Here is a 12,055-nt window from a genome sequence, read left to right as displayed (position 1 = left end):
GTCTCTGTGCACCTGCGGATCACCCTCGGACATGCGGTGCATCTTTCCAGACCACAGCATGTTAATTTCTCTTGCAGAGCCGCTAGTCTCCGCAGCAGAAAATAAAATCACTACAATTTATTGATTGCGGTGAATCCGCATGGTTCAATTTACACATGCGGATTCACTTGCGTGCAGCGATTTGGACGCAGCATAAAGTATGCTGCTTTCAAAGTGTTGCCAGTCCCAACCGTGTGCACATACCCCTAGGCTGTGTGCACATGTTGCAGATTTAGTGCTTTTTTTGTTGCGGGTTTTTTTGTGCGCGAATTTGTGATAAAACCTGATGCTAGCAAAGTGAATGAGAAACCTGAAGTGTCATGAACACGTTGAGTATAGAAAATAATCTGCAGCATGTCAATTCTCTGTGCGTTTTTGCCTGCGTTTTTCAACCATTGAATGCACTAAAAAAACTAGGCAAAATCGCAACATTTTTGATGCTGCATTTTCCTGCCAAGAGATACAGAATTTTCTGCACCAAATACTCAACGCGTGCACACCCTTAGGCTGTGTGCACACTGTTCGTTTTAGCAACATTTTTTCCGCTCAGAATTGGGCAAAAAACGCTAGTCAGGATTTGCAATGCGTTTAAAACTGCTGCATGTCAACTTTGTGTGGTTTTGCCTAATTCCCTTTGCCCATGTCACCTGTAAACAATAATAAACTACTATATACTCACATATCTGCCATAATCCCGAGTGTCCCACGGCAATCAGATCATCCAGCAGCCAGCGATACACTGACAGGAGATCAATCAGCTGATGAGCTCCGGTGACCTCACTCACTGCACCGTTGCTGTGTCAGAAAATTCTCATGCAGCGGTGGTGCCGTGAGGTCACCAGAGCTTATCAGCTGATTGAACTCCGATGACTCCTCTCCCTGCAGCTCAGTGCTGTGCACTGTCACAGGAGCGATTTTATACTCCTGTGTCCGTGTATAGCCTGCTGTGACTGCTCTAGAACTGACCCAAATCTTCGTGGGACACTGTGGATAATGTCATCACCTCGAACAGATGAGGGATATGGTTGTGGTTTTATTTTATTTTTTTCAGGTGACTGGCTTCAGCGGATTGGACGTTAGGTGAGTATTTTTATTTTCTGTTTCTTTTACAGATGACAATGGCTTCAGGGGATTAGGCGTTAGGTAAATATAACTGTTTATTTTTAAATAAATGATTAAAACCGTGTGGACTTTTATTTCAAATAAAGGAGTTTTTTCAGTCCGTGTGTTTTTCAAAACCATACTATGTGGTTAGTAATAGGGGTGTCTTATAGACACCCAGTATTACTAACCTGGGCTTCATGCCAGCTGCTAATGCAAGGCTGACATGAACCCCAACATTATTACCCCACTTGCCACCGCCACAGGGCAAGTGGGAAGAGTGGAGACTAAGCGCCAGATTTGGCGCATCTTCCGGATGCGCCATTTCTAGGGCCGCTGAGGGCTGATACTATTAGCCTCGGAGGGAGCCAGTATCCATGGCCCCTTCCTTGGCTATTAATATCTGCTCACAGCTGTCGGTTTAGCCTTTGCTGGTCAGATTTTATATGGGGACCCTACATCAATTTTTTTCATTGGTCCCTCTTGTATCTAGTCAGTAAACGCTAAGGTAACAGCTGTGGGCTGTTAATAGGCAGGGAACATTTTTGGCTAATTGCCCCTTCCCTGGCTAGTAATATCAGCCCCCAGGTTTCCCTCTGCTGGATATGAAAATGACGCGGGTGCCCACACCATTTATTTTACTTAATTCATTTCATAAGAAATCCCATGCCCACTGCTTGTTTTTGACGCTGTGTAAACTCACCCGCAGCATGTCAATTTGCAGATTTTGACCGATTGAAATGTCATTACATGCAGTGGATCCACATGTACTGACAAAACAAGTGCGGCATTAGAATTCAGCATTTTGGGTGTAGTCCAAAGCGCTGCTGGTTCCTGATCGTGGGGACGTACCCTAAAGGCTTAACCAAACAGCTGTGAGCTGTTAATAGCCAGGGGACATATTGGCCTAATAGCTCTTTCGAAGCTAAAAAATACCAGCCCTCCGCTGCCCCAGAAATGACACTTCATATTTAATGTTCCAATTCTGGCACTTAGCCCACATTCTTCCTGATGCATCAGGGTAATGGGATTAGGTGTCACTGACATAAAGCCCAAGGTTTAGTAATGAAGAGGTGTCAGACAGACACCCTTATTACTAAACTTGTAAGTAAACAGTGAAATAAACACACACGCCAAGAATAAAACACTTTATCTGAAATAAAACCGACACATTCTTATCCCCTTCACGACATGCGCCGTACATGTACAGCGCATGTCGTGTCTCCCCTTTTGGTGCGGGCTCCGGTGCTGAGCCTGCACCTTTCTGGGCAAATGACAGCTGATCTGGACATGCCCCTAACAGCCGCAGGTGGAATCGCGATCTACCCGCAGCTGTTAACATGATAAATGCCGCTGTCAAATTCTGACAAAAGCATTTAACATGATCATGCCGGAAGCGTGTCACATGATCGGGGGTCTCCGATGGGTTGTCATGACAACCCGGAGTCTACAGGAGACCTCTGTGGTTGTCATAGCCAATCTGCTATGAGCGCCACTCGGCGGTCGGCGTTCATGGCCGATGAGCAGTTTTGTTGCACATAGCGGGACTAATGCCCTGCTATGTGTAACACAGGTGATCGGAAGATGGAGATTATTGAAGCAAGTAAAAAGTAGAAAAAAAATGTTTTTAAAAGTTTAAATCACTCCCACCCCCACTTTTGCCCTATTCAAAATAAAACCATAAAAAAATCAAATATACACATATTTGGTATCCCGCTTTCAGAAGCGCCCGATCTATCAATATAAAAAAAGTGTTCATCAGATCGGTAAATGGCGTAACGAGAACAAAAATCCAAATGCCACAATGAAATTTTTTTTAGTCGCCGCAACATTGCAATAACAGGTTATCAAAAGATCGTATCTACACCAAAGTGGTATCCATAAAAACATCAGCTCGATGCACAAAAAATAAGCCCTCACCCAGCCCAGACCACGAAAAATAAAGTCTCGACTGGTCTCGGAAAATGGCGCCTTTGTTATATTAAAAAAAAAAAAGTTTGGATTTTTTTTTCCACTCAAATAAGAGAACATATACATGTTTGGTATCTATGAACTCGTAATGACCTGTAGAATCATAATGGCAAGTGAATTTTAGCATTGAGTGAACATGGTAAAAAAAAAGGGCAGAATTGCACTTTTTTGCAATTTCTCCGCACTTGGAATTTTTTTCCTGTTTTTCAGTACACAATATGGTAAAACCAATGGTGTCGTTCAAAAGTGCAACTCGTCTTGCAAAACACAAGCCCTCACATGGACATGTTGAAAAAAAATAAGTTACGGCTCATGGAATAAGGTGCGCAAAACCAGAGAAGGGTTAAAGCCATGTCCCACGTATCTTTTTTCAAATATCTTTAGCTCCATTCCTTGCTGTAAAAAAAGCGCATGCAAAAACCGTGCGTTTTTTCTGCCAAGAGATGCAGAAATATCTGCACCCAAATACTGAACGTGTGCACATACACTTATGGCTGCATGATCTATTTGTGATTATGGAGAACATGTTAAAACAGATGTGTGAATGAGACTTTACTGGTTCATCGAAGGCACCAAGTTTTAGGTTTAGCATAGTTTTGTTTAAATATTATCTTACAGTTAGAATGATCAAAATCTAATGATAAATGTTACATTTGTGTGCTGATTCCCAGTTACTCTGCATCATCACCCAGAGCCGCACTAACGGCTCAGCTAGTTCTGTGCTGTCATTTTTTTCACTGAATTTTATGTACATGCATAAGAGACAAAAGGACAGTGAAAAAAGTACACCAAAAAACAAGCAAGAAAATCCTGAGCAAACCTCCTGGCAAGAGATCAGGTTTTGCTGCAGAAAAAAAAACCACACAGCAAAAAACGCAATGTGTGAACATAGCCTGATCTAAATTGTGTGTAAAACTCCATGTTCACACTGGAGAAGCCGCCCCAGGAAGCTTTATGGAGCAGATTTGATGCCTCCGACACCTACTACATATCTGCTGCATGTGAGCAGAACTCTAGCTATTTGAGTGCCGCTCATTTATGTTGAATGTAACTCTGGATCAATAATCGGGATAATTAAGTGGCATTTACAAACCAAACTTTTCTTATGTTATCAATAATGGGTGAACCTGCACTTCTGGCTACATTAATTTGTGAAACCTGATGGGGAAGAAACCAGTTTGTTCCAATCTTGTGTCTTCAGGTCCAACAAATAAACTAGAAAAAAAGCCACTGTGTTGCGGTTTTCATAAATTTCAATCTTTGTGCTCCATGGGCACATTTTTAGCTTTCCAGTACTTTAAAAAACATGGACATACTTGTAACAATAACTGAACAGCTATTTCTCACGTAATGAACTGGTTTGTTCCCTCTGCAGCTCAGCAAACAGCTCTCCTTATTTCTCCCACTAAGACGCCAGCACCAATAGCTTCAGAGTACCTGTTTTCTCCACCATCTCTAAGTACAAGGAGGACAACAAGGCCAAAACTCTCTACCAGTATAATGCTGGAAGAAAAGGTCTGATATCATTGTTTTATGTTGCTGGGCTTTCCTTTCCTTTTACATTACAGAAAATCTTATGCCCTAATTATGCGTTTCCCTAATTTTTAGGATGTAACTGTTAAGGAGACGCATGAAATAGCTCATGTTCCTGACACACCAGAACTAAAGCGACCAAGAGGCAGACCTTCAAAATGCCGAGTAAAGGAAGACGACCAGTAAGTATTTGTTGTAGTGTTTTCCTTCCTTCTTAATTTCGGTAAAATCATCTAACCTGTTACATATATACACACTTTTGGGCCTGATTCATCAATGTGTAACCACCAGAATTCAGCCTTAAAATACCTTAGATGTCGCAATTTTTTTTTAAAACTTTTGCAGTTTTCACAGCAGTTTTGGCCGCTACACCAAATTACTTGGAACTGGGGCGAGACAGAATATTGTAACACCTGCTTGACAAATTTATTACAAATTGCTCATACCTTACAACAGAAATGTTACTTCAGTTTGTCTGGATTCCTGATCTAATCCAATTGGAGTCATATTATTAAAATCTAACTATTATTAGTTCTATTAAGAAATAAGGTGATTCTAAATCACAAATATATAGAAATGTTGGACCAAATGTAGTCTGTGAATGCTGTATTAAATATTAGTCTCAATTATGAAAGTCTTCTCCCATGACCGACTAACATTAACTCCCTTTTTTAAAAGTTTGTTCCCATTAATAGTTAGTGGGTCCTATATTATTTAATTCTATACGTTATCTAATCAACCAGTCTCAGTTGTGAGACCATCTATTCCCATATCGCACTCTCATCAGTGGATCATTATTGGTTGGCTAGTAAATATGTAGCATTGAGAGTGATCCAGTTATGAACTCCCTGATCACTTCCTATGTAAGAACAGACTAGCACATTCAAACATTGGCACTGGAGATAAAGCCCTACGCTTTTCTTCAATGATTGATTACTGCTTTGAGTATATAAACAGTATAAAATGCGCAGTAATCCATGAGAACGTATTGGCATGATTGCTGGCTGGAGTAGCATATTTGGCAAGATGCATGTCCGTGATGAGGTGTACCGAATTCATAAGGGGTTTGCACATTTTAATTCTGCACACCCATCATTAAGACTGGTGTACAAAATTCCAGTTTTAATGAATCTGGCCCTTTATTCTGACAGGGTAAGTATGCTTAACAGCAGATTCTAAAATATATTTGTGCCACCTCCATGGGATGGCTTCAATAAGGCACATTGGTGATTGACAGCAGTCTTGCGTGTTAGTCTACTTTTCCACTCCTCCTCTTTTTTTATAGTCAGTGGCTTTAGGAGCAATGTCCATTACCTTATACTGTTGGGCGCCGTCACAGTGTTCATGTCTGGCATTTCAAACATCACCCTTCACCAAGTTATATAGAGAAGTCTATAGAAAGCTATAATAAAATTATTAAACTGATTATGGACTTAAAGCAACTAAACCACAGCTAAGAAAAAAGGACTATTAGGATATCACCTAGGGATCTGCTTTACCAGTAGAATCTGGCATTACTGATTGAGGTCTATTTAATAGGAGCAAAATATCTAGGTGGTCTGACCTGATTGCTGAAAATTTACAGATTGTAGAATAAAGGGGAGGAGGGAAAAACATACAAGGAATAGGTTTGCAGAAAATAAATGTTTCAATTTTGACAGTTTTTTATGAACACCTATTAATTCCATTGAAGGGATTGTCTGGTTTAAAATGAAAAGTGTGCAGTCACTCTGTGCGACTGCAGACTTGTGAATCCTCCCAGGGCACGCACTGTGTGTTGTGAGGATTCGTCGTTTCCTGCCCCGGAAACGGCGGTAAGGTACTCTACATGCATTCTCCATGACAAAACCCATCTAGTGGGCGCGACCTCACTCAATACAGTTGTATTGAGCGAGGTCGCGCCCACTAGACTGGTTCAGCCTGGAAGCATGCATATTACATACCTGACCGCTGTTCCCGGAGCAGAGAACGGCGAATCCTCGCAACACACAGTGCGTGCCCTGGGAGGATTCACAAGTCTGCAGTCTCAGAGTCATACCTGACCACTTCGGCACCCACCATCCGATTCACTTTTCTGCATCGCTGCGTGCTGTTTCTCCGGTCTCTTCACCATAGACCAGTAATTCCATACAACAAGACCTTATGACATGCAGTGACCTGCGGTCTGGATGTGTCATGAAGTCCTAATCCATAGTGAAAAGGCCTTAGAAGCAGCGCGCAATGGCAAAAAGAGGAGGATCAGACAATAGCCGGAGAGGTCAGCTTTAATCATGTGTGTTTTTGTTTAACAGGCATACGTAATTAGGGGTCATACGTAAGTTGGATGTTTGGAAGTCGGGGACTTCCTCTATACTACTTAAACTTATTTTGTTGTTCAAAGTCTGGATATAGTATATCATTAATACTGTAATATATTCACTCATGCTTCTTATACAGATTTCTCCATATAATACACTGTATCAAAGTTCCTGAACATTTCAATTTGTAGGAAATAAAGTGCAACATTGTTCTCTATTGGGTGGCACTTCAATTACTGTCTCAATCATATTGCTATCCTTTAAAGGATCAATACACACTAGCTATTGAACCCGTTCTACGCCCAGGTGGCGAGCATTTTTATTGGTATATGGTCTCCCATGCTGGTATGTGCTGCCCCCTCCTGTCCCCACCATCCTATCCTGGTATGCATGGCACTCCTCACCCTCAATCCTGGTATGCATGGCATTCCTCACCCTCAATCCTGGTATGCATGGCATTCCTCACCCCCAATCCTGGTATGCATGGCACCCCTCACCCCCCCAATCCTGGTATGCATGGCACCCCTCACCCCCCCAATCCTGGTATACATGGCACCCCTCACTCCTATCCTGGTATGTATGTATGGTACCCCTCACCCCCCCCCCCAATCTTGGTATGCATGGCACCCCTCATCCCCCAGTCCTGGTATGCATGGCACCACTCATCCCCCAGTCCTGGTATGCATGGCACCCCTCATCCCCCAATCCTGGTATGCATGGCATTCCTCACCCCCAATCCTGGTATGCATGGCACCCCTCACCCCCCCCCCCCAATCCTGGTATGCATGGCACCCCTCACTCCTATCCTGGTATGTATGTATGGTACCCTTCACCCCCCCCCCATCTTGGTATGCATGGCACCCCTCATCCCCCAGTCCTGGTATACATGGCACCCCTCATCCCCCAGTCCTGGTATGCATGGCACCCCTCATCCCCCAATCCTGGTATGCATGGCACCCCTCATCCCCCAATCCTGGTATATATGTATGGTCCCCTCACCCCCCCCAATCCTGGTATGCATGGTCCCCTCGCCCCCTAATCCTGGTATGCATGGTCCCCTCACCCCCCCAATCCTGGTATGCATGGTCCCCTCACCCCCCCCCCAATCTCTGTATGCATGGTACCCCTCACCCCCCCCCCAATCTTTGTATGCGTGGTACCCCTCATCAGTTTCACGCTGCACACATACAAAAAAATAAACAGTTATACTCACCTTTCTTCCTTGTGCTCCGGCGCCATTTTGCTGTAGGCACACTGTAAATGTGTCTTCAGTAAAATGGCGCCGGATAGCTCTATGCGCATGTGCCGATTCCGATGCCTCACTCCTGCCCCGATCTCTGGGTCAAGAGAGGCGCCGCAGCAACGCTCCTCCCGGTCAGGTAAATATGGCGCCGAAGATCGCGGTATGTGCTCAGTGTCTACGCATACCGTGATCTCCGGTGCCATACACACTCCTCTTACCTGTAACGGCTGGATGCGTGCTTCTGTCTGGAGCCAGACTGCACAGGCGTGTCGCGCATGCACAGTCTATAGAGGCTTCAGACAGAGGGACACTTGTAGTGTTATATTATAGATATAGATATCAAGTGATGCTTAAAAAAGCTTGAAAAAACGCATGTAAAATCGCTTAAACGCTTCTCCCTTGCAGAAAAAACGCATGTAAAATCGCTTAAACGCTTCTCCCTTGCAGAAAAAACGCATGTAAAATCTGCATGCGTTTTTTCTGCCAGGGAGAGGAAAAAACGCTCAGGAAATTTCTGCTTAAAGTCTGCATCATGGGCACATACCCTTATAGTCCGAAAAATGCCGTATTTTAATATTTTATTTAATTAACAATATAATTTTCATTTTATTCACTTCCTTTACTCCCAGACCTTTTTCTCCCCCTTTTTTCTCTTTTATTCTGTATTTATTCTAAGTGGTATATGCTAATGTGAATAGTGTAATAACAAAGGTGGGATTTCTGCTCTGAGACTCACGGTATGCATACACTAACATTTTACAGTTTTTGGAACACTTATTTACTAAGTGAACTAACATCTGGATGTAGTAAATTTGGTAGTTTGACGGAGTATTGAGAGATGGTGCTCACCAATATGACAAAGGGGATACGGGATTGGAAAAAAAAAAAAAAAGTGCCTAACCACGGACAGGCAGGTAGTTGCGATGTACCTTTCTGTTGTGCCCAAAGCAGTCACAGGCTTCTACTGAGGTCACAGCAGCAGAGCAGCAGTTTCTCTTCCTGGTGTCATGCTGATTGACAGCTGGCTCTCTGCTGCCTATTTGGGGGAAGCCGGCCGTCAATCAGCATGACACCAGTGGTCCCGTCCTGTCAACAGGAAGAGAAACTGCTGCTCTGTTGACAGGGGGAAGCAGACTCTCCAGCAGGAGCGGTCAATGACCGGCGCCGGGTACAACAGGCAGGTAGTAGCCTGATTCAGCAACTTCATTCCTTTTTTTAATGTCCCAGATATCCCCTTTAATGAACTTAATGAAATGGTTTGCTCTCTGTCCTCCACACTACTTTCTTCAAATGTATGAGCTATATGGACATACTCTGCTGTCTTTACCAGAAACGTCAAAGGGCTCGTTTGATATGATTCTGTATGTTCAGGGAATATAATACCATATATCAGTTACTATTATCTTGCTATATATTTGCATTTTAGACACATTGAGCATAGTAAGTGTTGGCTAATAAGTTTTAGAAGGGGCACAGTAAAGGATATTCAGATGTGACTTTTTTCACATCTGTGGTGCAGTTTCCATAAGTAACTGCAACCACTACCCAGTGTCAGATTATTTATTTGACCTCAATAGCACCCCCCACTGGCCTTGTTGATTTCTAATGGGGAATGTTGTGGTGTTCCTCACTTTTGATAGTGCTGCATGCAGAGTTATTCGTCCTGCGTCTACTATGTGTCTGCTATGGCAATCCGTGATGCAGAGCCATACCTGTATACATAGAAAATGTTAACACATCGTTGTTCACTATAGGCATGTAATGTACTTACTACTCCTGTGCACTTCAACTTGTTACTTCTGGAATATTATAGGGCAGAAGATCACCCTCCTATAAAGATTCAGCTGCTGTCACCCCCAGAAAAGGCAACTGGTGATTCAGAAAATACAAAGCCTTCATCTTTAAAATCTAAAGCTTCTGATCGAAAGCAGTCCAGGAAAACCAGGAGAAGGATAATTATATCAAAACCAGTCAATCGCAGGAACATCAGATGATTGATGAACGTTGTTGATTTTAATGTGCTGTGTAAAATAAAATAAACTGTGTAAAATATTAAAATCTGCTCACTGGGAAGAATAATTTATATAAATTATTGTAAATGGTCTTAAAAGCTTGAAGTTTAATATTTCATTAGAATTTTCTTCCCAGACATTTTTTCTATTTTGTATCGTTTTATAAAAAATGTATCTATAGCTTCTTAATATGTTTAATAAATGAGAGAATTAACAATATTTTACTTTTACTATAAAACGCAGTTTTTGTTAACTTAATCATTGTTTTCCATAATGACTCTCTGAAATGTACTGCATCCTTGACCTTTTCAAGGCAAAGGCCATAAATCCACTTAATGTAAATGTTGCATTTTTTCTGATGTGTTATTTTGTGCACAGAAAGTCTGCTACATTTTAAAGGAACATTCACACGGTTTTTGAAAGTTGGTCCATTAAAAAAAAACCTGCAATATCACTTAAATGCTTGAGACTCTTCCTATTCATTTCTATTGTAGAACCTGTTTACTGTTTCTATATGCAGTTTTTTTCCGCTTCAGGTTTTAAAAAATGTTTGGTGGGGGAATAAAAGTGCATGACACTACTTTTGAAGTGGCTTCTGATGACATCCGATCCAAACTACTGGACACTGTGAAATTAAATGGCTGCAACAAAGAAAAAGTTTTCAAAACACTTCAATAACTCTTCAAAAATACTTACAAGGTTGTCCCATAAACAAAGTGTATTTTAATCAATGTCTATTGGTATAATAATAAGTTCCACAATTTGATTTGTTAAAATGTTCCTGTGCTGAGATAATCTTATAAATGTGCCCCTGCTACATATTATTAAATGTCTGTGTCTGATCATACCACAGCACCTTGCCAGGGAAGGATACAAAAGAGTATATTGACAGGACAGCATGGGATTGCAGCGGATTCTTTTTATGAGGCAAAACATTTCCTTACCTGTTTTATTACAGGAATGAGTTCTTTTGCTGCGTCTCTAGCACTCTGCTCATATTGGAAATCAAGTCAGTGACACCTAATGTCAGCTTACTTGATTTATGATGAACTCCACACCCACGCACAAAGACGGCCACACACTGGACCTCATCTTCACCCGCCTCTGTTCCCTATCTAACCTCTCTAGCTCACCTCTCCCTCTTTCTGACCACAACCTACTCACATTCTCTTCTCTCTCCTCTCCAGGGCAACAATCCCCACTCCACAAAGTTGCATACCCTCTCAGACATCTCAAACACTCTCTGAATCCCTCCTCCCTCTTACAGACATTAGTTCCTTACATGATGCAGATGTTGCTGCCACTTTATACAACACCACAACCGCTGCAGCTCTCTATTCGGTCGCCCCCCCCTCACACATACCAAGGCTCGCACAATCAACAGACAACCGTAGCACACCAGCCTAACTGAAGAACTGCGATGGGCCTCCAGGGTTGCTGAGCGTAGATGGAAAAGGTCCCAGTCCAATGAGCACTTCATCGCATTCAAACAGTCCCTCACTACCTTCAAGTCCACACTCACTGCAGCAAAACAAACATACTTCTCATCTCTCATATCTTCCTTGTCTCACAACCCTAAACAACTATTCAACACCTTCAACTCTCTCCTCCATCCCCCAGTGCCTCCTCCCTCTCCTCTTATTTCAGCCAAAGACTTTGCCTCATTCTTTAAGTAGAAGATTGACACCATCAGACAAAGCTCTTGCCTAAAGCCCCGACAGCCCCTCCCCACACCTACTCAACCCTCTTCCTCCAAAATCACCTTCTCCACAATTTCTGAAGATAAACTTTCCTCTTTACTCTCCAAATCACACCTCACCACCTGTAAACTTGACCCAATCCCATCCCACCTCATCCCA

General features: G+C 42.5%; 1 protein-coding gene across 1 annotated transcript in view; it reads left to right on the top strand.

The window, feature by feature from the left end:
* Nucleotides 1–10,242, top strand: part of LOC141273819 (protein ELYS-like) — a 112,316-nt gene extending 102,074 nt beyond the window's left edge. The window contains exons 32-34 of the mRNA XM_073686199.1: nucleotides 4,487–4,626; nucleotides 4,720–4,826; nucleotides 9,998–10,242. Coding sequence (XP_073542300.1) covers nucleotides 4,487–4,626; nucleotides 4,720–4,826; nucleotides 9,998–10,178 — 428 coding nt within the window. The 3' untranslated portion in view covers nucleotides 10,179–10,242. The remainder of the gene's footprint in view (nucleotides 1–4,486; nucleotides 4,627–4,719; nucleotides 4,827–9,997) is intronic.
* The last annotated feature ends 1,813 nt before the right edge of the window (nucleotides 10,243–12,055 follow it).

Source organism: Phyllobates terribilis, unplaced genomic scaffold (genome assembly GCF_046119375.1).
Source record: "Phyllobates terribilis strain yellow unplaced genomic scaffold, ASM4611937v1 Scaffold_5__5_contigs__length_657084704, whole genome shotgun sequence".
Classification (NCBI taxonomy): Eukaryota; Metazoa; Chordata; class Amphibia; order Anura; family Dendrobatidae; genus Phyllobates; species Phyllobates terribilis.
The sequence above is the reverse complement of the archived record's forward strand: the minus strand, read 5'-3'. Positions and strand labels throughout refer to the sequence as shown.